This window comes from Rana temporaria, chromosome 5 (genome assembly GCF_905171775.1).
Source record: "Rana temporaria chromosome 5, aRanTem1.1, whole genome shotgun sequence".
Classification (NCBI taxonomy): domain Eukaryota; kingdom Metazoa; phylum Chordata; class Amphibia; order Anura; family Ranidae; genus Rana; species Rana temporaria.
The window spans coordinates 124,908,899-124,936,402 of record NC_053493.1 but is presented as its reverse complement, the minus strand read 5'-3'; the positions used below and the strand labels follow the sequence as shown (position 1 = coordinate 124,936,402).

General features: G+C 41.2%; 1 protein-coding gene and 3 long non-coding RNA genes across 6 annotated transcripts in view; 2 read left to right on the top strand and 2 right to left on the bottom strand.

The window, feature by feature from the left end:
- The window catches only part of RBMS3 (RNA binding motif single stranded interacting protein 3), an 827,636-nt gene that overhangs the window by 637,812 nt on the left and 162,320 nt on the right, over positions 1–27,504 (top strand). For all 3 annotated transcript variants that reach the window (XM_040353091.1, XM_040353092.1, XM_040353093.1), the window contains exon 6: positions 24,658–24,737. In XM_040353091.1, the coding sequence (XP_040209025.1) occupies positions 24,658–24,737 (80 nt within the window). The remainder of the gene's footprint in view (positions 1–24,657; positions 24,738–27,504) is intronic.
- Positions 2,427–3,770, bottom strand: LOC120940319. Its single transcript, XR_005749417.1, has 4 exons — positions 3,487–3,770; positions 3,075–3,155; positions 2,775–2,983; positions 2,427–2,654 (listed from the first exon to the last, which is right to left on the bottom strand). It is a non-coding gene; the product is annotated as an uncharacterized LOC120940319 (long non-coding RNA).
- On the bottom strand, positions 8,587–9,692 carry LOC120940320. The gene is made up of 4 exons (XR_005749418.1): positions 9,647–9,692; positions 9,235–9,315; positions 8,935–9,143; positions 8,587–8,814 (listed from the first exon to the last, which is right to left on the bottom strand). It is a non-coding gene; the product is annotated as an uncharacterized LOC120940320 (long non-coding RNA).
- LOC120940321 lies at positions 11,233–12,577 on the top strand. Its single transcript, XR_005749419.1, has 4 exons — positions 11,233–11,517; positions 11,849–11,929; positions 12,021–12,229; positions 12,350–12,577. It is a non-coding gene; the product is annotated as an uncharacterized LOC120940321 (long non-coding RNA).

Genomic DNA, 27,504 nt, shown 5'->3' with positions numbered 1-27,504 from the left:
TTAACATTATAAAGTTCTTGAATTATGATCTTTCTAGGTGGAGTTATTTTCTCCACTTGAAAATTCTACCCATGATGCCACTTCTCTCTTTTTTGATAATGCACTTATATAAATTAATCTGTATGTGACCTCAGACATTTTGGCACATCACTGTAAAGAGAACGTTTTCCAAGTGCTATTTGGACCATATAACTTTATTCTCGTGAAGTTACAGTTCCCTATATATATATATATATATACGTATTTTTTTATGTGCATTAACCTATAATAGCTCTATTACCGACATTACATATATCACCAGTCAGTCCATAACTGGTGAATGGACTATGTCAAGAGGGCTATTGTGTCCTTACATCTGTGCCTCGTCACCACAAGAAGTGCATTGCTGTGCATTATATGTCTCACTCGACACAGCAACATCAATTTCTGGTTATACCCACAATCACCACCTATTTAAATGGTATTAATGTGTCATTGTGTACTTTAAGCTATAAGAAAGTTGATTGTCAGTGTTTGTTCTGGTATCTCATTACAAACACTGCGCATCTAGCTGACCATCCGACACGCCCATTTGATTCCGTGATAGGTCACTCTGGTATTCCCATTGCTTTTAACACACCTCTGTAGTATATATAGAAGTTTTTTAATATTTTAGCGCTTGGCTTGCAGAGATCATTTACAAATGATCCCTCTTACTTCTGCGGACAAGCGTGGTACTGTGTTTTTTTACATTTTGTCTCTTGTCCATATTAAATAGCAGTAGCCCTCTACTTTACCGTTCTCATCTTTCCCCTTTGCTAAACTCAATACAACAAGGCTGAAGACTCCCCGCCCACCCGGTCTAAGAAGCGCCAATCATGACTGTTGAGCGGGTGATTCCAACCAATAGCCTTTGCTTGTCAGAGTACAAAGGGAGAGTGACTGCGTTGTGTAGCCACGCCCTCTGTCGAAGTCGGAAGTGACGAAACGCGTCAGGGCGTGGCTACAACGACGCTACACACGGAAGCAGCTTGCGTTCCACCGCGCTCCACAGATCTCCTATCGCAGCCCAGCACCAGATACAGTAACAACTGCACAGAGCGCGCGCGGCCCGAGGAGTTGACTGACATCAGCGGTGACAGCGGTGAACCCTTTCTGTTTTACTTTTGCTTCATTTTCAGTGACATATTGTACGGGCATACACTAATGGTTTTACTTTACCTGCTTTTCATTTAATTAATTGTAAGACATCGCTGCACTATTATCTGCCTGTTGATTTCTCTTTCATGTGATTTTGCTGAGACGTGTATCACCCATACAATACCTGGAGGAACTGATGGTGCATATGCAGAGTCCTTTCTCTGGCGTGGCAGGTTTGCACCCCGTGAGGGTTACACTAGCCATTTTGAGGCAATTTCCACTTGAGTTGTTTTTTGGTGCACATACACTCAGGTTCTGATCACCTCTTGCGCCATCTGCTTCTACCAGTGTCCTTTTCTGAGTTGATATATCTACTCATTAGCGCTGTTTCATCTTTGTTTGAACTACAGTTCACTTTTAGAGATAATTGTATATAGAACCAAACGTAAGGAGTTTTCCTTAGTGTAACATTTCAGTTATCATAACAATTTTGTGATGTTTTTTCTAGCTATCACCAATAACAATCATATATCATCAAGATAGGAGAATATAAAAGGTAATTTTTAGTTATAGTGAAAATGGAAGAAGATAGCGTTTGCTCAATATAGCAGGTCGAAATAACCTAAAATAGTTAGGAGAAATTAATATACTTTTCCAGGGCCAAGTTCCTGTTAATTGGCTTGGCGTTATCTGGAGATTAAGTTATATTCCTAACTATCTCAGATGACCCTTGTTTTGATTGGTTAAACTTGTTTGTAAGAAAAATAAAGTAAAACTAAACCAGTTTTTAGGTAAGGGAATGATAGAGTGGAGAATGAGGAATATTTCCAGAGATGATATTTATAGGACAAACTCCCTCATAGAGACAACAATGTTTTATCAAAACCCGGAGGTAGGAAATGCTCCACAAGGCTTCATATTTGGATATATTGTCAAGAAAGATTGCTTCTTTTTTTGCATAAATCATGGATTGAGTAATCCTGTTTTTGACTGATAAAATACATAGTGAGTCAGATTTCAATGCTGTCGCAATAGTCTGCTTTACTGCTGTGGTTATGAAGAGCATTCGTTTAAATTGACGATAGGGTGTGGAGTTTACTGTTCAGGAGTGCCGTAGCTGGATCAGGCGGTAGAATAGTGTTGAACATCATTTGGAGAAAGAGGGATAGGATCTGGCTGGTCTAGACTGAAAAATGGTATCATTAACAAGAGCACCTCATCCCAAATTTATATATGGGAAAGTCGAACAATGGCGGGACTATAACGGTGCAAGCAGAAACCCATAAAGAAAAATAGAACAAGTACTATAAGTTTTAATAGTTTATTTAAAAAAATAGCGTCAGGTTGTAGGACATATCATGGACTCTAAAGGAGTCCAATTCATAAACCAAAACAACCTGAACAAGTATAACAAAGTTAAAAGGTTTCCATAACAGACATAAATACTGTAGCAGAGATCACAACCCGGTTGGTAAACCCTATATATTTCGCCTGGTTAGGCTTCTTCAGGGGTGGTTGAGATCAGAGTTTGGATTCTGATAATAACATACAGAAAAAAGAAAGAAAATTAATGATTTATACACAGATATATTAAATATACATAAACAATAAATATATAAAGTCGCTCTGTCAGTGTATACCAACATAATGCCCACCTGCTGGTCCGTAGTGGATGTAAACAAACAACAGGGTGTATAATACCCTGATACCATCACCTTCCTGAAAAATCAGGCCAGATGGACACAAGTTGACAGCCAAAAGGATAACCTAGGCAGGAAAAAATGAGACACCGCTGCAGATGGGATTCACACAGTCCCCAACCATCGGAGAGGCAGGGGGCGGCACCCAGAAGCAAAGTGGCCAACTGTGGAGAAGAGTAGTAATGTCAATATCTATTGTAGAGTACATAAGGAAATATTTATTATATAAAGAGTAAAGATAGAGTGTACACTCACAGTGCTCAGGTATACAGGTATAGCATCTGTGGAGGCTTATGCCTAGCTTGAGACCGGAGGCTAGTCAGATTTAGTGACAAGCTGATCCAAGAGTTGTGTCAAACAAAAAAATATAGAAAAGAGAGAACAGTTAGAGATCAAGCAGGAAAAATAACTAAATAAAAAGAAAGAAAAAATATATGGAATAAATAGAAGAAAAACAAATAAAGTGAAACAGATAGTTTGCTTCTATATTACATTTAAAATAAAATAAATATAGTGATTATCAGCAAGAAGACTGTTCCATAGTAAAGAAAATCCAGAAAAGAAAGAAAAAAGAAAAAATAGTCGAGAAAAATAACAAGCCAAAAGACTTGGACACGCAAAAGGAATTTGTATAGTAAGCAGCTGGTAAGCATAATAGGGAGAGTACCTGGTTCGTCTGTCTTAGCAGCACAAGTTAACTCCACAGGAGTGCACAACACACTAACGCTCCACAGCCAGACACAGTCCAGATATACCCCTTGGCCCCTCCCACACGTCCGTGCGTCATAGGAGGCGCGGTCGGGCGTGAGCGGACACAGAGTGCCAGTGCACAGACACCCAAGCTGGTGCTGGACCGAAGGCCTACAATCCCCAGCAACCCCTGGGTTGGAAGGCGTGGACGGTCGAATAATCGGCCAATCACAACGCGCCGGGGGAGGGGCACCGCCGTGCAACGGAGCGGCTCGTAGACAAGGAGAGAAACCCAAGTCCAGGAGCCGGGAGTGGCCGAATCACCGATGGAAGGGGAGGGGAATCAGCAAGCAGGAGGGGGAAAGAAAGCACTGGCAAAAACGGGCTTACAAAGTAAAGCCCTTGGGTGTCCAGACGGAAGGGGACAAATGGCGAAAAGACAAACGCAGCAGCATCATAAATCCTGCAGATGATATAGGATTGTCCAATAGGCAAAAAAATTGCAACTTGGTAAATAAAAAAGGATATGTCAAGGCCCGTACCTTAAAGGTGCAGGGTCATTGAAAAAAACCAACATGGATATAGGCAGGGTGGCAAAAGCACATATACAATAGCAGAGCGATTCACAACAAAGTTCATATAAATGGACAATACTCATATAGCAAAGAAATATAATTAAGGTCAAACATTTCTGGGGCAATCATATATATATAAATAGAATCCCATGCATATATATACATTAGCAAAATGCCAAAATAGCGGGGATAGTGGAAAGGGAGAAAAGGAAGAGAGGGGGGGAAAATAGGAGAGAGGGGGGGGGGGGAAACAGAAGGCCAAGGAGAGGGGAAAGGAGGGAATTGGAACCAGATATCAAAGGGAAGGGAATGTGAAACAAAACAGACAAAGGATGCAGAATGACAAGCATCATATATTTCATGCTGGAACAACCCAGGCAGTCGCCTGATGAAGGCATGGCAAGCCCAAAGATGGAGCACAAAAAAAAAAAAAAAATGGGATTGGGACATACAGACTAGGTAGCCCTTACAGGAAAGATTTAAAGCTGATATATTCATTCAGTCCTGGGTAATGGGTGGCGTTTAAAGTTTGTATCCATTTAGTTTCAAGTTGCAGAAGACTGCGATCAATGCCCCCACCCCTAACGTGTGTGGGCACATGTTCCAGGGCAGTGAATTTAACCATATTAGGCTCAAAATTGTGCTCATGTCCCACATGCCTACTGATGGCAGTGGTGGACAGTTTTTTCCGTATGGGTGCAATATGATCCGATATCCGCTTGTGGAAAGGTCTCTTCGTCTTGCCTACGTAGAAGCACCCACACATGCATTTGGCCAGGTACACCACGCCGACGGTCTGGCATGTGACCCGATGCCGAATGGTGTGGGTACGTCCACCAGGCAACACGACTGTAGATCCACTCAGAATAAAAGGACACATGTGGCATCCTTTACATGAGAAGGTGCCATTAATTGTGTGTGAAGAGTTTTCTAAGGGATTATAATGACTCTGAACAAGTTTGTCCCGCAGAGATGGTGCTCTGCGGTAGGTAACTTCCGGTCGATCCTTGATAAATTTGTTGACAGTGTTATCCGCCAATAATAATGGCCAATACCTATCCAAAATTTCCCTAAACTGTGTATGGCAAGCAGAATATTGAGTAAGCAAACGTATTGGTTGCAGGGAGTTAACCCTTCGGGGGGGAAAAATCAAGTCCCTGCGGTCGATACTCGCAGCTCGATTGTAAGCCTTCTTCAGGATATTGTGACTGTAACCCCTATCCTTCAAACGACAGTATAGGTTTCTAGCAGCTATTTCATAATCATTCTTGAGGACACAATTCCTCTTTAGTCTAATGTATTGGCTGTAGGGTATACTTTTTACAAGCGACTGCGGGTGGCCACTAGAGGCATGCAGAATAGTATTACCTGCAGAAGGCTTACGAAAGAGAGAGGAGTAGACAGTTCCATCAGATCCAATGAAGATGGTAAGATCGAGAAAATTGATCGATTTAAGACTGCATTCCATGGTGAACTTAAGATTAAAGGTATTTTTGGCCAGTCTCTTCATTAATAAGTCAAGTTCCGCTCTGCCACCAGACCACAATAGCAGAACGTCATCGATGTATCTGTACCACGAGATGACGTGGCACAGATACATCGAGGATTCTTCATCAGAAAAAAGTTCCTTCTCCCACCCCCCCAGGTACAGGTTGGCATACGATGGGGCACATTTAGTCCCCATCGCAACCCCCTGCACCTGGAGGAAGTGGGAGAGTCCAAACATGAACACATTTCTGGTGAGAATGAACTTTAATATATCCAAAATAAATACGTTGTAAGGCTCTGCCTGATCGCCTCTATCCTTGAGGATTTTACCCACAACTTCAATGCCCCTATCGTGTGGGATTGCGTTATAAAGGCTTTCAATATCGATAGCAACCAGCCAGGTATTGGGTGGGACTGATATGCCATCGATAGTTTGCAAAAGGTCAATCGTGTCCTTGATGTACGAGGACAGGGCGGTAACATGCGGGCGAAGGTAATTGTCAACCAGGGAGCTGGCATTCTCTGTTAGTCCTGCACAACCCGATACTATGGGTCTCCCTGGTGGGCATTTTAAGGATTTGTGAATCTTTGGTAGGGCGTACATAGTAGGAACCTTAGGTTCCTGAATGTTCAAAAAGTTCCACGTATCCTTATCAATCAGGCCCTGATGGTAGGCCTGAGTGATAAGGGCGTAGTATTCATTATTAAAGCTTAGAATTACCGACTGAGGTATTGGGCGGTACCAATCCTCGTTTTCAAGGATCTTTAAACACATGCGTTCGTAGTCCTTTATGTTCATGACTACTACGTTGCCCCCTTTGTCAGAGGGTTTAATTATTATGGAGCGATTGTCCTGAAGATTTCTGAGAGCTTGTCGTTGATTGAAAGTGAGGTTTGAAGAGTTATTAGAGAGGTCAATTTTCTCGACCTCTCTTGTGGTCTGCTGGACAAATGACCATATACTGGCATTTTTGTTCAAGAGAGGAAAGTTTAACGATTTGGGTTTGAAGGACATAGGTGGAGGAAAAGTGACCTCTGGGGCACAAATTCCCAAAATGGGTGGTACCAAGGGGGAATCGTCATCCACATGTCCCTCCTCCCATAGTTCCATCAGAGTCTCGATGGCCTGTATCTCATCGGCATCATTTTTAAGTTGTTCAAAGTTTCTATTATCTGATTCAGTAGATGGTTTGTCATAGATAACCTTGAACATTAATTTCCGGGCAAAGAGATGAATGTCTTTAATCATTTGAAATTTATCCCCCCCGATGGATGGACAGAAGGTCAGTCCAAGCTTGAGGACATCAATCTCATGTCCACTCAATGAAGTGGATGATAGATTGATGACCTCAAGATCCAAAGAGGGCGTACTCACTTCGTCGAGGGTATCGGGGTGGATGATAGTTCCATCTGTTTGCCTAAAAAAATTGGTGCAATTTTGGGATCTATACTTGCCGAGCTTTGGGGAAAGAGTGAAGATACATGTGAGGATACATTGGGTTCGCTTACCGGTCTCGTCGGGGTGGTGTGAGGTGTCATTAACAGAGGCGACGTAAGTGCCGGAGCTCGCGGAGGGTGCGCTAGTGAAGCATTCGTCACCTGTGCGGTATCAGGATGCAAGATTCGTGATAAGGAAGATGGACGAAAGTTATCTAAAATAGAAGAGTTAGTTGGTAAACGCTTAGTGGTGTTGAGACCGGTTTGTGATAAAGATTCTGAGGATGTAGATTTTCGGTCATTTTTACGTTTCCGTGGGAAACGATCATGAGACATCTCTCGGTAAACAGTTGACTGACTTGATGCTGTAGAGGAAGCAGAGGTGACATTTGGTATGTTAGTCAGATTAGCAGGTACATTGCGTGTAGACGGATGGGCTGTGGGTTTGTTGAAAGTTGGTTGATTCCATTTGTAAGCATACTTATTGTCATATGCAGCCTTATCTCTAAGGTATTTGCCCTCCTTAAAATTAATTAGGTCAGTGGTATACTCTTCCAGATGTTCTTTAAGGGATTTCTCCCTCGCAATGAACAGCGGATTCGATATCGACAATACCAATTCAATGTACCAGGCATTAACCTGAACATCAAGATCCTCAATTTCAGCTTCGTATTGGTTGCATAAGATGTTCATCATTTCGAACGAACAAGACTGTAAGTTCTGTTCCCATCTAAGTTTAAGGGCGTCATCTACCTTTTTAAGATTGGGGAATATTTGTATCCTCAGGCCCCATGGGGTGATCTGATTTTCAACATATTTGATAAAGTATTGTTTATGCCAAAATATTCTGACCTTTTTTTCCAAAAGTCGTTGTAATCTAGAAAATGCTCGATCAAGCTCAGGGATAGTTATATCGGCATTATTTGTATTGGACTGGATTTTGAACATAAAGCCTTCCCATGCAGCGCCACGAAAGTCTGCCATGCTAGCAGCAAAAGACGGCCTGAGAAGAAAAAGCCAGCAGAGAAAAATAAACAGATAATACAAACAAAAAACAGTGCAACATACACCGGGTGTCCTGTAGCAGGTGAGGTGGGAGTCTACACCGTACACGGCAACCAGGTGGGGGTGACAGTGATGCACACTCAAGGTGCTGGAGACACTGTCTGTGGGGAATAACTAGAGAAGGGGCTAGGAAGGGGATACCAGGAGGGATATTTGAAAAAGAGGGAGGGGGGACTAGATGGCAAAGTGATGGAAACTAAGTCCTAAACAGATATTAACATATAAATAAACATATATATACATCACAATCAAAATGTCATGGGTTCATAAATAGAGCCAGAAGCATCATATTTTAGTTAGAGATTGCTAGGCCACTCAGATCCAGATATGATGTATTAAAACATCCAAGAAAATATTTGGAGAAAGAGGGATAGGATCTGGCTGGTCTAGACTGAAAAATGGTATCATTAACAAGAGCACCTCATCCCAAATTTATATATGGGAAAGTCGAACAATGGCGGGACTATAACGGTGCAAGCAGAAACCCATAAAGAAAAATAGAACAAGTACTATAAGTTTTAATAGTTTATTTAAAAAAATAGCGTCAGGTTGTAGGACATATCATGGACTCTAAAGGAGTCCAATTCATAAACCAAAACAACCTGAACAAGTATAACAAAGTTAAAAGGTTTCCATAACAGACATAAATACTGTAGCAGAGATCACAACCCGGTTGGTAAACCCTATATATTTCGCCTGGTTAGGCTTCTTCAGGGGTGGTTGAGATCAGAGTTTGGATTCTGATAATAACATACAGAAAAAAGAAAGAAAATTAATGATTTATACACAGATATATTAAATATACATAAACAATAAATATATAAAGTCGCTCTGTCAGTGTATACCAACATAATGCCCACCTGCTGGTCCGTAGTGGATGTAAACAAACAACAGGGTGTATAATACCCTGATACCATCACCTTCCTGAAAAATCAGGCCAGATGGACACAAGTTGACAGCCAAAAGGATAACCTAGGCAGGAAAAAATGAGACACCGCTGCAGATGGGATTCACACAGTCCCCAACCATCGGAGAGGCAGGGGGCGGCACCCAGAAGCAAAGTGGCCAACTGTGGAGAAGAGTAGTAATGTCAATATCTATTGTAGAGTACATAAGGAAATATTTATTTAATAAAGAGTAAAGATAGAGTGTACACTCACAGTGCTCAGGTATACAGGTATAGCATCTGTGGAGGCTTATGCCTAGCTTGAGACCGGAGGCTAGTCAGATTTAGTGACAAGCTGATCCAAGAGTTGTGTCAAACAAAAAAATATAGAAAAGAGAGAACAGTTAGAGATCAAGCAGGAAAAATAACTAAATAAAAAGAAAGAAAAAATATATGGAATAAATAGAAGAAAAACAAATAAAGTGAAACAGATAGTTTGCTTCTATATTACATTTAAAATAAAATAAATATAGTGATTATCAGCAAGAAGACTGTTCCATAGTAAAGAAAATCCAGAAAAGAAAGAAAAAAGAAAAAATAGTCGAGAAAAATAACAAGCCAAAAGACTTGGACACGCAAAAGGAATTTGTATAGTAAGCAGCTGGTAAGCATAATAGGGAGAGTACCTGGTTCGTCTGTCTTAGCAGCACAAGTTAACTCCACAGGAGTGCACAACACACTAATGCTCCACAGCCAGACACAGTCCAGATATACCCCTTGGCCCCTCCCACACGTCCGTGCGTCATAGGAGGCGCGGTCGGGCGTGAGCGGACACAGAGTGCCAGTGCACAGACACCCAAGCTGGTGCTGGACCGAAGGCCTACAATCCCCAGCAACCCCTGGGTTGGAAGGCGTGGACGGTCGAATAATCGGCCAATCACAACGCGCCGGGGGAGGGGCACCGCCGTGCAACGGAGCGGCTCGTAGACAAGGAGAGAAACCCAAGTCCAGGAGCCGGGAGTGGCCGAATCACCGATGGAACTCTTCACACACAATTAATGGCACCTTCTCATGTAAAGGATGCCACATGTGTCCTTTTATTCTGAGTGGATCTACAGTCGTGTTGCCTGGTGGACGTACCCACACCATTCGGCATCGGGTCACATGCCAGACCGTCGGCGTGGTGTACCTGGCCAAATGCATGTGTGGGTGCTTCTACGTAGGCAAGACAAAGAGACCTTTCCACAAGCGGATATCGGATCATATTGCACCCATACGGAAAAAACTGTCCACCACTGCCATCAGTAGGCATGTGGGACATGAGCACAATTTTGAGCCTAATATGGTTAAATTCACTGCCCTGGAACATGTGCCCACACACGTTAGGGGTGGGGGCATTGATCGCAGTCTTCTGCAACTTGAAACTAAATGGATACAAACTTTAAACGCCACCCATTACCCAGGACTGAATGAATATATCAGCTTTAAATCTTTCCTGTAAGGGCTACCTAGTCTGTATGTCCCAATCCCATTTTTTTTTGTGCTCCATCTTTGGGCTTGCCATGCCTTCATCAGGCGACTGCCTGGGTTGTTCCAGCATGAAATATATGATGCTTGTCATTCTGCATCCTTTGTCTGTTTTGTTTCACATTCCCTTCCCTTTGATATCTGGTTCCAATTCCCTCCTTTCCCCTCTCCTTGGCCTTCTGTTTCCCCCCCCCCCTCTCTCCTATTTTCCCCCCCTCTCTTCCTTTTCTCCCTTTCCACTATCCCCGCTATTTTGGCATTTTGCTAATGTATATATATGCATGGGATTCTATTTATATATATATGATTGCCCCAGAAATGTTTGACCTTAATTATATTTCTTTGCTATATGAGTATTGTCCATTTATATGAACTTTGTTGTGAATCGCTCTGCTATTGTATATGTGCTTTTGCCACCCTGCCTATATCCATGTTGGTTTTTTTCAATGACCCTGCACCTTTAAGGTACGGGCCTTGACATATCCTTTTTTATTTACCAAGTTGCAATTTTTTTGCCTATTGGACAATCCTATATCATCTGCAGGATTTATGATGCTGCTGCGTTTGTCTTTTCGCCATTTGTCCCCTTCCGTCTGGACACCCAAGGGCTTTACTTTGTAAGCCCGTTTTTGCCAGTGCTTTCTTTCCCCCTCCTGCTTGCTGATTCCCCTCCCCTTCCATCGGTGATTCGGCCACTCCCGGCTCCTGGACTTGGGTTTCTCTCCTTGTCTACGAGCCGCTCCGTTGCACGGCGGTGCCCCTCCCCCGGCGCGTTGTGATTGGCCGATTATTCGACCGTCCACGCCTTCCAACCCAGGGGTTGCTGGGGATTGTAGGCCTTCGGTCCAGCACCAGCTTGGGTGTCTGTGCACTGGCACTCTGTGTCCGCTCACGCCCGACCGCGCCTCCTATGACGCACGGACGTGTGGGAGGGGCCAAGGGGTATATCTGGACTGTGTCTGGCTGTGGAGCGTTAGTGTGTTGTGCACTCCTGTGGAGTTAACTTGTGCTGCTAAGACAGACGAACCAGGTACTCTCCCTATTATGCTTACCAGCTGCTTACTATACAAATTCCTTTTGCGTGTCCAAGTCTTTTGGCTTGTTATTTTTCTCGACTATTTTTTCTTTTTTCTTTCTTTTCTGGATTTTCTTTACTATGGAACAGTCTTCTTGCTGATAATCACTATATTTATTTTATTTTAAATGTAATATAGAAGCAAACTATCTGTTTCACTTTATTTGTTTTTCTTCTATTTATTCCATATATTTTTTCTTTCTTTTTATTTAGTTATTTTTCCTGCTTGATCTCTAACTGTTCTCTCTTTTCTATATTTTTTTGTTTGACACAACTCTTGGATCAGCTTGTCACTAAATCTGACTAGCCTCCGGTCTCAAGCTAGGCATAAGCCTCCACAGATGCTATACCTGTATACCTGAGCACTGTGAGTGTACACTCTATCTTTACTCTTTATTAAATAAATATTTCCTTATGTACTCTACAATAGATATTGACATTACTACTCTTCTCCACAGTTGGCCACTTTGCTTCTGGGTGCCGCCCCCTGCCTCTCCGATGGTTGGGGACTGTGTGAATCCCATCTGCAGCGGTGTCTCATTTTTTCCTGCCTAGGTTATCCTTTTGGCTGTCAACTTGTGTCCATCTGGCCTGATTTTTCAGGAAGGTGATGGTATCAGGGTATTATACACCCTGTTGTTTGTTTACATCCACTACGGACCAGCAGGTGGGCATTATGTTGGTATACACTGACAGAGCGACTTTATATATTTATTGTTTATGTATATTTAATATATCTGTGTATAAATCATTAATTTTCTTTCTTTTTTCTGTATGTTATTATCAGAATCCAAACTCTGATCTCAACCACCCCTGAAGAAGCCTAACCAGGCGAAATATATAGGGTTTACCAACCGGGTTGTGATCTCTGCTACAGTATTTATGTCTGTTATGGAAACCTTTTAACTTTGTTATACTTGTTCAGGTTGTTTTGGTTTATGAATTGGACTCCTTTAGAGTCCATGATATGTCCTACAACCTGACGCTATTTTTTTAAATAAACTATTAAAACTTATAGTACTTGTTCTATTTTTCTTTATGGGTTTCTGCTTGCACCGTTATAGTCCCGCCATTGTTCGACTTTCCCAGTGTTGAACATCATGTTTGAAGTTGGTAAATAGAGATGGCCTGGTGGTTCGCCAGCGGTCGTTTCTCGGCAAACTTTGTTTGTTCGCAGTTCGCCGAACAGGCGGACATCTGGCAATATTCGCAGCGGTCTGCCATTTTACATTGAGAAGAACTTTGACCCATGACACATCCATCAGGTGGTACAGGACAGCCAATTGAGACATTTCAGCACATTGACATACGCCCTACCTTATAAATAGACCTGATCTGGTGGCCATTTTATATTCTGCTTTTTGTCAGTGTAGGGAGAGGTTGCTGTGTGTGGAACAGGGGCAGGCTGTATTGAATCAAATAGCTATCTAAAAGGTCCACAAAAGTCCTTTTAAGGACTGGTATAGGTGTACTATTTGGTGTGCAGTATATAGGGGTGTAATACACTTATATACTTTTTGTCAGTGTAGGGACAGGTTGCTGTGTGCGGATCAGGGACAGACTTTAGTGATACGAATCGTTACCTAACAGGTCCACAAAAGTCCCTTTAACCACTTGACCACTGGGCACTTAAACCCCCTTAATAACCAGACCAATTTTTAGCTTTTGGTGCTCTCACATTTTGAATGACAATTACTCAGTCATGCAACACTGTACCCAAATACAAATTTTTTTTTTTTTTTTCAACAAATGGAGCTTTATTTTGGTGGTATTTAATCACCTTTGGGTTTTTAATTTTTTGCGCTATAAAAGAAAAAAGACTGAAAATTCTGTAAAAAAAATGAATTTTTCTTCGTTTCTGTTATAAAATTTAGCAAATTTGAATTTTTTCTTCATAAATTTTGGCCAAAATGTATACTGCTACATATCTTTGGTAAAAATAAGTACAAATTGGTGGATATTATTTGGTATTTGTGAAAGTTATAGCGTCCACAAGCTATGGTGCCAATATCTGAAAATTTATCACACCTGAAGTACTGACGGCCTATCTCATTTCTTGAGACCCTAACATGCCAGAAAAGTATAAATACCCCCCAAATGACCACTTTTTGGAAATAAGACATTGCAAGGTATTTAGAAAGAGGCATGGTGAGTTTTTTGAAGTTGTCATTTTTTCCCACAATTCTTTGCAAAATCAAGATTTTTTTTTCCACAAAATTGTCATATTAGCAGGTTATTTCTCACACACATCATATGCATACCACAAATTATACCCCACAACACATTTTGCTATTCCTCCCAAGTATGGCGATACCACATGTGTGAGACTTTTACACAGCGTGGCCACATACAGAGGCCCAACATGCAGGGAGCACCATCAGGCGTTCTGGAGCACCCAGGCCAATTCTGACATTTCTCTCCTACATGTAAAAATAATCATTTATTTGCTAGAAAATTACATAGAACCCCAAAACATTATATATATTTTTTTAGAAAAGACCCTAGAGAATACAATGTCGTTCGTTGCAACTTTTTATCACGCACGGTATTTGCACAGCAATTTTTAGAACGCTTTTTTTTTAAATAAAACTGTTTTGTGCTTTTAAAAATAAAAAAACTTTAAATTAGCCCAATGTTTTTGCATAATATGAAAGATGAAGTTACACTGAGTCAATAGATACCCAACATGTCACCCTTAAAAATTGCACACGCTTGTGGAATGGCGCCAAACTTCGCTACTTAAAAATCCCCATTGGTGACACTTTAAATATTTTTACTGGTTACATCTTTTTAGTTGGAGAAGAGGTCTAGAGACAAAATTATTATTAGCCGGGTATTGCAGAGTATTGGCCGGGTATTGCAGAGTATGGGTCGGGTATTGCAGAGTATTGGCCGGGTATTGCAGAGTATTGGTCGGGTATTGCAGAGTATTGGTCAGGTATTTCAGAGTATTGACCAGGTATTGCAGGGTATTGGTCGGGTATTTCAGAGTATTGGTCGGGGTATTGCAGAGTATTGGCCGGGGTATTGCAGAGTACTGGCAGGGGTATTGCAGAGTATTGGCCGGGGTATTGCAGAGTACTGGCAGGGGTATTGCAGAGTACTGTCAGGGGTAGTGCAGAGTATTTGCAGGGGTATTGCAGAGTATTTTCAGGGGTATTGCAGAGTATTTACAGGGGTATTGCAGAGTACTGGCAGGGGTATTGGAGAGTACTGGCAGGGGTATTGCAGAGTATTTGCAGGGGTATTGCAGAGTATTTTCAGGGGTATTGCAGAGTATTTGCAGGGGTATTGCAGAGTATTGCAGGGAAGGAAGAGTATTGCACAGGGTATTGCAGGGGGTATTCCAGAGTATTGCAGGGAAGGAAGAGTATTGCACAGGGTATTGCAGAGTATTGCAGGGAAGGAAGAGTATTGCACAGGGTATTGCAGGGGGTATTGCAGGGATGGCTGAGCATGGATGGATGGATCTGTGACTGCAATTGTCACAGATCCAGCCCACAGCGCTGCTGACACCCGCTCTCTCCCTCTCACACTGTACTGATCAGTCGTTTTTTTTACATGTGATAGCGATCACGTGGTAAACGGCCGCTATCAGCGGCAATTTACCATGAACGGTGACACTCCCGTGAGCGCGATTCTGGGAGGACGTCCATGGACGCAATTCTCAGGGGAATTGAACACATTGACCAGTAGACCATGTTTGATTCAAATTCAGGTGAACGCCTGTGGGCTAATTTTTTGGGCCTGTACTGGCCCACACTATTTTCTGTATCCGGTGAATGCCTATTGTACCACCAGCCACAGAATACAAGGTTGTTTGTTGTCAGGTGAACACCTGTGGCCGTGGGCTAATTTTTGAGGCCTGTAATGGCTGACACTTACTTCTGTATCGGGCGAATGCCTAATGTACCACCAGCCACAGAATACAAAGTTGTTTGCTGTCCGGTGAACGCCTGTGGCCTTGGGCTAATTTGTGGGGCCTGTAATGGTCAACACTTACTTCTGTATCCATTGAATGCCTAATGTACCACCAGCCACAGAATACAAAGTTGTTTGCTGTCCAGTGAACGCCCGTGGCCGTGGGCTAATTTTTGGAGCCTGTAATGGCCGACACTTACTTCTGTATCCGGTGAATGCCTAATGTACCACCAGCCACAGAATACAAAGTTGTTTGATGTCCGGTGAATGCCTGTGGGCTAATTTTTGGGGCATGTAATGGACGGCACTTACTTCTGTATCAGGTGAATGCCTATTGTACCACCAGCCACGGAATACAAAGTTATTTGCTGTCAGGTGAAAGCCTGTGGCCATGGGCTAATACTATATGTACTCTCAAAGTACTTGAGCTTTATTGACTCTCATATGCAATTAATACCTGGTACTACTAATACTATATGTACTCTCAAAGTGCCTGAACTATATTGCCTCTCATATGCAATTAATACTTGTTTCTACTAAAACTATATGTACTCTCAAAGTACCTGAGCTATATTTCCTCTCATACGCAATTATTACTTGTTACTACTAATACTATATGTACTCTCAAAGGGCCAGATTCACAGAAGAAGTACGCCGGAGTATCTACTGATACTCCGGCGTACTTTTAAATTTGCCGCTTTAGTTTGAATCCTCAAACCAAGATACAATGGCTTTTGGCTTCGATCCGACAGGCGTATGGCTTCGTACGCCTTCGGATCGTAGGTGTAATACTTTGGCGCCCGCTGGGTGGAGTTTGCGTTGTTTTCCGCGTGGGGTATGCTAATTAGCATTTTCCGTCGATCCACGAAGGTACGCGCGGCCGTTGCATTCTCTTACGTCGTCGCTAGTCGGCTTTTCCCGGCGTATAGTTAGAGCTGCTATTTTGTGGCCTATATTTAGACCTGCCATGTTAAAGAAAGGCCGTCCTTCCCGTGTCGAATTTTGTTTTTGTTTTTTATGCGTAAGTCGTCTGTGAATAGGAAAGGACGTAACTCACGTCAACGTTCAAAAAATGACATCGGTGCGACGTCATTTCGCGCAAAGCACGGCGGGAAATTTCAAAACGGAGCATGCGCAGTACGTTCGGCGCAGGAACGCGCCTAATTTAAATGATCCACGCCACCTACCCGGATCATTTGAATTAGGCGGGCTTGCGCCGGAGGGATTTACGCTACGCTGCTGCAACTTTACAGGCAAGTGCTTTGTGAATTAAGCACTTGCCCGTAAAACTTGCGGCGGTGTAACGTAAATGCGATACGTTTTGCCGCCATAAATGTACCTGAATCTGGCCCAAAGTACCTGAGCTATATTGCCTCTCATATGCAATTAATACTTGTTACTACAAATACAATTTACTACGTGCTTGACAGAAGTATAAAGTACTTATAGGCCTTGTCCTAATTGTTGAACATGTTCGCTGTAATTTTTCTATGCTAGGGGTTGATGCTATTTCATAGCATCTCCCCTAGTGGCCTAAATACATCTCTACATGCTAAGGTTGATATGATGTGAATGGGTCCCTTACTGATAATCACCTGCATGTAGTGGGATATTGACCTTGAACTAATTTTAAACACTAAGCCATGGTCGCATGTTGTAATGCGTCCATGCTTAGCAGCTCAATGCCTTTCTTTATGTGACACAGAGATGAATTATAGACCCCCAAACTCCTGTTGCGAGGAGTGACGCCAGGGGCCTAATACTGAGTTGTCGCATAGAGAATCGCATTGAATTCCTTGCTAACCGCAATAGAGGTTCACTCCGTTCACCAGTGCTGTTACAATGCCTAATTGTCAGGACCTGGGCTTGAACCTGGGACCTCGTCTGTGTCTGGCATTGTCTCTTCCCACTGAGCTATCTGGGATGCTGGACAGCTCCCTGTCTGATCTGCTGGATAAACCTATTTGATCCTTTTCTCAAAAAAGGAAAATGCCTAATGCAGCAAAAACTAGAAGCAGAATTTAATTCTGCACATGTACTCTTCCAATCAAACCCCTCTCCTGCGACAAAATTTAAATCAGATAAAGCACGCCTTGATCTTGACCTTTTCTTTTCGGACTCAGCGGATAAAACAAATCATAAATCCAGACACTTCTTTTATTTTAAAGCCAATAAACCTAGTACACTTCTTTCCCAGGCCCTTAATAAGATAAATCGCCCCTCTAAACCAATATGATTGAAGTTATCCCACAATACATATACCAGTAACCCTATTAAAAATCCTAAATACCTTCCAAAAACATCTTGCCTCCCTATATAGAAGGAAAGATCCTTTAGATCAGACCTCAGCAGGCTCCTTCTTTTCACAGTTCACTCTTCCAACTATTCCCCTGGCTCATCATGAGTGCCTTGAAAACCTAATATCCACTAGTGAACTCCTAATGGCCATTAAATCCCTCAAGTTGAATAAACGCCCAGGCCGGATGGCTTTTCAGCTTTATATTACAAAAAAATGTGCTTCTATCCTAGCTCCAGTATTGACCGAAGCCCTTATTTTTCTACTAAATGGACATACCTTTAGAACTGAAACATTAACTGCAATTATTTCAATGATACATAAACCCCACTCTGATGAAACATCTTGCTCTAATTACAGACCCATCTCACTGCTTAATTTAGACATAAAACTTTGAGCGAAAATTTTAGCAACGCGCCTAAATAATATAGATGGTTCTTTAATACATAGAGATCAAGTAGGCTACATCCCAAAGCGTCAACCAGGGGGGATAATATACATAGAGTGGCACTATTGATGCATATTGCCAAATCTAGGAAAATCCCACTTTGTTTTTTATCTCTAAATATCAAAAAAGCATGTGATACAGCTTTGTGGCCCTACCTACGCTATGTCCTACAATGCTGGGGATTTGACCCCCATTTCCTTAGTTGGATCTCTTCTTTATATGATAAACCCAAGGCATATGTAAAATATGCAGGGTATAAATCAAATACATTTGACATCTGCAAAGGTACGAGACAGGGTTGCCCACTATCCCCACTTAAATTTGCCTTACTTATTGAACCCCTTGCCCAATCTATTCGCTCTGATACCTCTATTAGAGGTAATTTTGCTCATATTTCTGACCTAGTAATTATCCCTCAAAAATCCACGGCACTAAATATCTCCCTATCCCCCTCAGATGTACAACAGGCACAAACATCTTTCTCTTTCTCATGGTCTACTACCAGTCATCCATACTTAGGAATTAATCTTACTCCTCATCTCTCTGAACTATTTAGGATGAAATTTCCACCTATCTTACGACAGATGACCAACTTATTAACTCAGTGGTCTTTCTCTATATCTTGGATTGATAAAATTAATGTTATTAAAATGGCTATACTATATATACCTATCTTTTTAGGGTTTTACCTATTTCGGTCCCAACATATTTTTTAAGAAAAATTCAGTGTAAATTAACAACCTTTGTTTGGGGCTCTTCAAAACCCTGCCTACCTAAACATACATTATATCTTCCAAAACTTAAAGGTGGTCTCAGACTTCCTAACTTATCTACTTTACATTACCATGCGGCTCATTTGGCTTTGGGTAGCTCTGGAATCTATAGATTGAGACCCATTATCAATATCTAATATCTTGTAGTTACAACCCTCCTGCCGAAAAAAATGTACAAATCCGATAACAAAAAAATCCCTCATAATATGGGACAAATTTTAAATTGCTATGTGACTTACAATCTCCTCATAATCCACTCTTATTGTTCCTTAAAAATCCTCTTTTTTATCCTGCCTGGAAATTTCCTAAAACCGTTAAAGCATGGACCACCTCTAAATTGACCCAATTACATGATCTTACTTCCTCTAATTCCTTTCAAACATTCCCTGACTTAAGTAGTAGTCATTAACTTCCAAAAGCGGAAATTTTCCGATATCTTCAGATTAAAACATTTTATATGCCTAATATCCAAGGAAAACTTGCACTCGATAAATTATCATACTTTAAAAACATATGTAAACATGACCCCCATGCCAAAGGACATATTCTGAACATATATGCCTAACTCATTTCTAAATCAGATTCTAGTCATATGTAGCTAAGTGGGAATCTGATCTTGGATTCTCATTGGAAACAGAAATATGGGATAAAATTTGGATTACTACAAAATCTTCCTCTCAAAATATTGCCACTTTAGAAACTAACTGCAAAGTACTTACACGTTGGTACTTAGGGCCAGTTTCACAGAAGAAATACGCCGGAGTATCTACTGATACTCCATGGTATTTTCAAATTTGCCGCGTCGTATATTAATTTGTGATTCACAAACAAGATACAACGGCTTTTGGCTAAGATCCGACAGGCTTACGGCTTCGTACGCCTTCGGATCTTAGGCTGCAATACTTCGGCCGCCGCTGGGTGGAGTTTGCGTCGTTTTCCAGTGTCGGGTATGCAAATTAGCTTTTACGGCGATCCACGAAGCTACTCGCGTGCGTTACGTCGTTTTTTCCTGTCGCAAAGTTAAGCAATCTTTTTCATGGCTTAACTTTACACCAGCCATGTTAAAGTATGGCCGTCGTTCCCGTGTCGAATTTAATAAAAAAAAATTTCGGCGTAAGTACGTTACGCACGTCGCCATTCACAAACACGTCGGGGCGCCGTAATTTCACGCAAAGCACGTCGGGAAATTTACTAACGGAGCATGCGCAGAGCGTTCGGCACGCGAGCGTGCCTAATTTAAATGGTACACGCCCCATTTGAATTAGGCGGGCTTGCGCCGGACGTGTTTATGTTATTCCGCCGCAAGTTTAGACTCAAGTGCTTTGTGAATCAAGCACTTACGAGAAAAACTTGCGGCGGTGTAACGTAAAGACAATACGTTACGCCCCCGCATTTGTACCTGAATCTGGCACTTAGTTCCTACCAGAATTGCGAAATTTGCCCCCAATTACTCCTCCTCTTGTTTTCGAGGCTGCACTGAACCTGGATCACATTTTCATATTTGGTGGACCTGTCCAATTGTCAAAAGATTTTGGGAAGACTTATTGTGCATGATCTCAACATTATTTGCAGTGTCCATCTTTCCTGATCCTTTGATTGCGCTTTTGAATTTAAAACCGACAACTCTCTCTATTAACCAGTTCAAGTTACTGCTACAGATCACTACAGCCGTGAAACAAACAATCGCTAAAGCCTGGAAAACTCATACCCTGACATTAACTGAAACTAAATGTAGAATTAATCAAGCCATGGTTCATGCCAAAACGGAGGCTATAACGCATGACAAAATTCCTAAATTCAAGAATATATGGCTCCCCTGGATGACACACTACCTGCCTTCTAATTTCGATGAAACCTTATTGATGCCTGGGTAAATTTCTCATGCATTTTAATTTTCTTATATTGAACATATGATTGGAAATACGCCTTACCTCGGAGATCCCCTCCCTTTAATTTCCTTTCCCCTTTCCTCTTTTTTTCTGTTCTAACCCTTTCACTATTTTACCTTTCCTTTTCATTTCTTATACTCTTTTCTCTTCATCAGGTTCATATAGCGTTACTTTTGATTGTATTTCATGTTTTTATGGTGTCATTAACCATAGGAACTTCATCCTACTTAAAATTTAAGAGTGATAATTCCCTAACACTTTTTTCATTAAGAACTTTAGATATTCCCAAATTATAATTATTTTGAGACTCCATTATTCTACCATAGTCTATGTTTAGACATTTTTGCTTTTTTCCTGTATCGCTTTTGAATCTGTTTCCTGACTTCAATAAACACATTTGACAAGAATTAGTCTAATATTCGTAGTCACCATTCTACTTGATAATAAATATATAGGGCCAGATCCACAAATAGCGGGCTTAACTTAACTTTTCCCATTTAAGTTACACTGCCGCAAATTGTCCAAGTTAGTGCCCGATCCACAAAGCACTTACCTAGAAATTTGCAGCTGTGTAACTTAAATCTGTCCGGCGCAAGGAGTGCCCAATCTAATGGGGCGAGTCCCATTTAAATTAGGCGCGCTCCCGCGCTGGACGTACTGCGCATGCTCCCGACGCGATTTTCCAGACGTGCTTTGCCCGGATTTATGTTGCGCCGAGTTTTGAGAATCGCGACGGGTGTAAAAGAAAAAAAAGAGTTGCGGGGTGGAAAAAAAAAAATTCAAAAAAATTTGACAGTGACGCGGGAAAGAAGGGTCTACTTTTACATGGTGTACTAAGTTTACACTTTGTAAAAGCAGCCCTAATTTTGCGATGGCAAACTAACACTTACGGAAAAAAACGAAGGGAAAAAGCTTTGTGGATCTCCGTAAGTGCTAATTTGCATACCCGACGCGGAATTTTGACGAGAAATGCCCCCAGCGGCCGCCGAGGTACTGCATCCTAAGATCCGACAGTGTAAAAGTATTACACCTGCCGGATCTTAGGAATATCTATGCGTAACTGATTCTGTGAATCAGCCGCATAGATAGAAACAGGGATACGACGGCGTATCAGTAGATACGCCTGCGTATCCCTTTTGTGGATCTGGCCCATAGTTTCTAATTACTTTTTATTTTATATAGTTTGTATAACTTTTTTTTAGAAATTGTGTTTTTATTACTGAAAATAGACTGATCAGCGTAGACTTAGTAGCATACTGGTTGTACCTCAGGATTTTCACATCAAATTATTTCACAGCCACAAGGAGAGTAACACTAGAATTAAGATCTCTACCAAAAAAGTAAATGAACATTTTCTTTCCAATATTCTTTTTTGAGTAAAGGTGAATTTTGTACTTTAGGCTCACTGGTCTATTTCTTTTTTCTGCCATCAAATGACAAAGACTTATTGAGTTTTTTTTACTCTTGGCAGCTCCCATATTGTATTATTTTCTGGGACTGCCTTCACTTGTTAAAATGCGCTCAGTGTATTAAAATGAAATTGTCACCACTGTTTGATGCAGCATAACACTGTTTGACACCAAGCGCCTGCAGCTACAAACAGCAGATCTTCATTCCATTTAAACTTTTGGAGACAGTCTCCAAAGAGTAGTTCAAGACAGTCACTTAGTGTATGATTTAAAAAAAAACAAAATGAAAACCTGCAATATGAAGTTTGGCTATTTTTTTTTTTTTGCAGATTGGTTTAGCAAAGTAATAGGAGAAAGGCAAATAAGAACATTGGTAAAATGTTATTTGCACTTTTGTTCATGTTACTTTTCCTGAAGGAGCAGAAGGTTTATTGAATTATTTCTTGACTCATATTTATTCCTTTCATCATCCCAGGTGTGGAATATATGCCTTGATATGTTCTCTATATAAATGTACCATCAGTACAGTATACTTTGAATGATAGATAGCAAGTGCCATGTGACCTGGTACTAGCAGGACGTAGAATTTACTGCTCATCGCTGACTTCTCATTCCATATAGAAAAATACAGAACAAGTATTATAATGTGTACATTTTGAAAGTACTGCCTTATCCAATTCTCATTACCAAAGTGATTTTTGTTTGGAATGCTATTCCATTTTACGGATAGACCCTCTTCTCCAGTTGGACGTAATATAATGCATTTGTCACTGCGAATATGACACCCTATTGAATGCCATATTTTTGGATAGCATGTATTCCTCCTGCTTTATACTGCAGGATGAAAAAAGTGTGAATACTACTAATAAACCTCCCACCTCTTAAAAAACTTTTCATACTAAGAAAATGAGCAGAAGAAAAGAAAAGGAGCACAAGAAAAATCAACATTTCCTCGTAAACTATTGCTAAAATTCTTACCCCAACACAGTTTGCAACTTTCAATGCTGCTGACTCCTGCTCTCATTGCTGCTCCCTGGACTTCTAGTCTTCACAGGAGTGAGTTAACAGTGGACAGTGCAGTCTGGGACAGTCAGTTATCTTGGAGAAAGGAGGTAGGCCAAAGAGGAGGGAGGAGCATGGAAGTGCTTCTTTATCCTAGGCTATGAGGCTGTGTGTTTCTGGTGATAAACACAGTGTAAGGAGATGCAAAACTGTAGGGAGACTCTGCAAGAGAAAGGAGCCACTCTGAAACAGGAAACCTGGGGTAGCAGTCATAGCACCAGCCTAAAATGGAACATAGTCATGATTAAAATATAAAGAAGCTGCATACTCAATAATTGATTACATTAACTGTTGAAAGGGCTTACAAAATTGTGAGTTTAATATTACCTTAAGTACTGCTTTATACTGCATGATGAAAAAAGTTTTAATGGAGACTACAGATAAACCTCCCACCTCCTAACAAACGTTCCATACAAAGAAAATGTGCAGAGGAATCGAAAGGGAGAAGAGTGGGCACCTTTTGTATTCTAGCACATAATATCTATTTATTGAGGCAAGAGTAAAACAAATGTACTTTGCAGAGTTCACATTGACTTAATTTAGTGAATAGGGTGAAGCTACAAATCTCCAAATAAAAAAAAAGTTAACATTTAAAAAGGGAAAACTCTTTACTCCTTTAACACATTAACCTATTGATTTACAATTGCATTACTGTGTCAGCATAACATCATGCTTTTGGCGTTAAAGAAAATAAGGGTACCCAGGGACTAGTCCCACAACATGGTTGACTTATTTCGGTCAACATCAAAGGTAATGTTAAAAGGAGAGTGAACCAGATTTAGTTATTTTATTTTTTTCACTTAAGAGATTAGAACACCATAATAAAGTATATAGCTTGCTTTCTTTAGCCTCCAGCAAAAATATTGTACATGGTGGGTGTGCTGCCCTTGCAGCTTGAGAAAAACGTCTCTTTATTTGCTTCAAATGGAGCCAGCAGCAGCCAAGCCCTGGGCACACAGCAAGTACTCAACTACACAAAGCCTTAGAATAAAACAGAATAAGATAACTCACTCAAACAACAATTACCATTTTGTGTATCTCCTCTATATACATCTATACTCTTTGTATCATAATATATCTTTGTAGATAGCAATTTTCGTGTTTGTATGCTTATTGTGAACCTTTGTTATACTTATGTTTCAAATGGTATGACAAACAAAACACTACAGATTTTCCTTGCTCTTTTTTTATCACTGTTATCCTGTTATAAGGTTATAACAGGATAAAATATAGTACCACATGAAAATATATAGCTAAAGAAAGAAATGTAATTGATCGTTTTTTTTTTTTAACACAGAATGGAGTCTACTGAAAAATGTGAAGTGGTAATACAGCATTTCAATGGAAAGTATTTGAAAACACCTCCAGGTGTACCAGGTTAGTGTGGACCTTAAAATTCACAGATTAGCACAACATATCCTTGCAATAACACCTAACAAAGACATAAAATGTATTACCTTTTTGATGTTATCGTGTACCGTATATGCTAGTGTTTTATAGTATTTTTATTATTACAGGGCTATTCTGCTATGTATGTTTTTAGGTTTTCTAAATTAGTCTTTATCTAAATGCCTCTGTAAAGCATTACTTCAAGTAAAGTTCATATTTATCCCTTATTTACTTAGAATGATTGCCTGAAGAATTACAATAAAAACCCCAATGGAGATCAATGGTCACAGCATACAATGTTCCTTTAACAACATCGGCATTGTAATAGCAAACCAAACAACAGTTATTATTTAACATACTATGTTAAGCTTACTTGAAAAAAAAAACTTTCCTTGTTGTGAGTGCTGCCTGTCTGCTGGCCATCTCTTTCGACAACTTCCTGGTATGGAGCGAATAGGGGTGGGGCCAAGCCATGCTGTGTGTGTGTCAATGCATACAGAGAGCTCAGCTCAGAATTGAGCCTGCATGAGTGCCCCATAGCATGTGGCTTGCTATGGGGGCACTTCGAAGGGGTAAGGAGCCAGGAGCACTGGCGGTGGACCTGAGAAGAGGAGGATCAGGGCTTCTCTGTGCAAGGAAGTATTTTTTCAGTCTCACCTCCTGCAAAAGGCAACAGTGTAACTTAGTAGCAAGTCACAGGGTGAGAGGATGCAACTTGGACTGATATGTGAGAGGAATTTATAAATACAGCTCAGATTATTCATAAAGAGTTACATGATTATGACATTTTTGAGCTAGCACCTCGGTCCTGAATATAGATGCTGACCCTGGATAACAACAGAATCATCTTTCCAGATAAAAGAAGCAGATGAAAACATTGTGATGGGTAGTCCTGTAATCTCTGTGAGAGGTAATGAATACCTGTAAGTGTTACACTTGCACATTATATAGTGTGTATGAACTTAGAGCCATGGACAATTTTTGTTGTTACCTTTACAGCTCATTGAAACAATGATCCATTCCACCTGAAATTGATGAAAGATTTTCTAAAATGGCCTGGACAGATTTGTTGGTTTCCCTGGAAAAGATTATAAATAACTGGATCAAAGTAATATTTAAAACTGCTTTATGTAATTAGTACCATACATGTCTTCAAGCTTGTAATTAGTGAGCCAGCCCGTTTACATGGAGAAAAGAGAAAGAACAATTTAGACCAGCATCTCAAAGGTAAAGAAAAATAAATTGCGCTGACCCCCTAACCATGTGGTATAAATATTAATTTGAAAAATTCAATCACCAAAAAATGTAAATGTACCCCAAATTAGGCTAATATTAAACTAACGAGTGACTTGTGACAAAAACATCAATTACCATTATAACAATAATCTCGTGACTATTAAATCAATGTTGATATGGTTATAACCAATAGATGTGTTTCAAAGGAAATCCCTAAAAATTGCAGTCCATACATTTTTGATATTAGTAGACGCCAAATAATAAACACCAGTGCTCAGGGGCACGGGAAGCTGGTGTAGAGGGCTGGATGTGGCAGCGGGGAGGTGTACTGTAGTCCGAGCAGGATGCAAGCAGCGGGCTGAGAGCTGTAGACCGTGGCACAGCACTCGTGGAACAGGCAGGTTAGGACTGGCTGGGTCAAACACAGGCGGGCAGGTCAGGTACAGAAGCAGAATCCAGAGAATAGTCAAAGTTCAGGCCGGGTCAGTTCATCAGGTGGGCAGCAATCAGGTTAGAAGGAGAACAGGAGTGAGATCAGAACTAACCGAGATCAGAGACAGACAGCAAGCAGGAGTAGTCAAGGGAGAGCTGGATCAGGTAGCCAAGTAGCAATCAGAGTCACAGGTAGCAGGGGTCTCAGGAAAATGCTGTAGACCAGACAGCAAGGCAGCAAGGTATCTGATCCCTTTAAATAGCCTATTTGGCGCCAAGTGTCACAGTGTGCCATTGCGTGCACCCGTGCGCTGCGCTCGCATGCGCCAAATGGCCCCTCGGCGCACAGGCACTCCTCTGACACTGTTGTTGCCAGGCAGGCTACTGAAACACCTTTCCTGACACCTCAAGACTTTCAAGGAATTTTAGGCTAAGACATACTGACCAGTGTCAGAAAGCTCTGTTTAACCTCTTGGCACTGAACGGCTGCATATTTGTGTGCAATAGCACCAACAGAGCTGTGCCCAGAGCGCGCACCCTGCTCGCTCGCTCCCAGTGCAGTTACCGCCGTTAACTGAAAGCTACTATTCGCTGCTTGCAATCAGGAGCTTTCCGATCATATGACCGCCAATCACATCGGTCACATGACCATTAGCCACGCCTCCCGGCACTCTAAAGCCCTTAAAAGGGCCAGAAGGCACCTGCTCTAAGCTGTTAAATCTTAGGCATGGGTTCTCCAACAGGATAACATCCCAAAACAGCTAAACGCACCCAATAATAGCTGAGAACAATGAACTATTCTTAAAGTGGTTGTAAAGGTAGAATTTTTTTATCTTAATGCATTCTATGCATTAAGATAAAAAAAAACTTCTGTGTGAAGCAGCCCCCCTGAGCCCCTATATTACTTACCTGAGACCTATCTCAATCCGCCGTGCAGGACTCTCCCTCCTGATTGTCTGAGACACAGCAGTGGCGCCATTGACTCCCTTTGCTGTCAATCAAATACAGTTAACCAATGAGGAGAGAGAGAGGGGGCGGGACTGAACCACAGCTCCATGTCTAAATGGACACACTGAGCTGCAGTGCT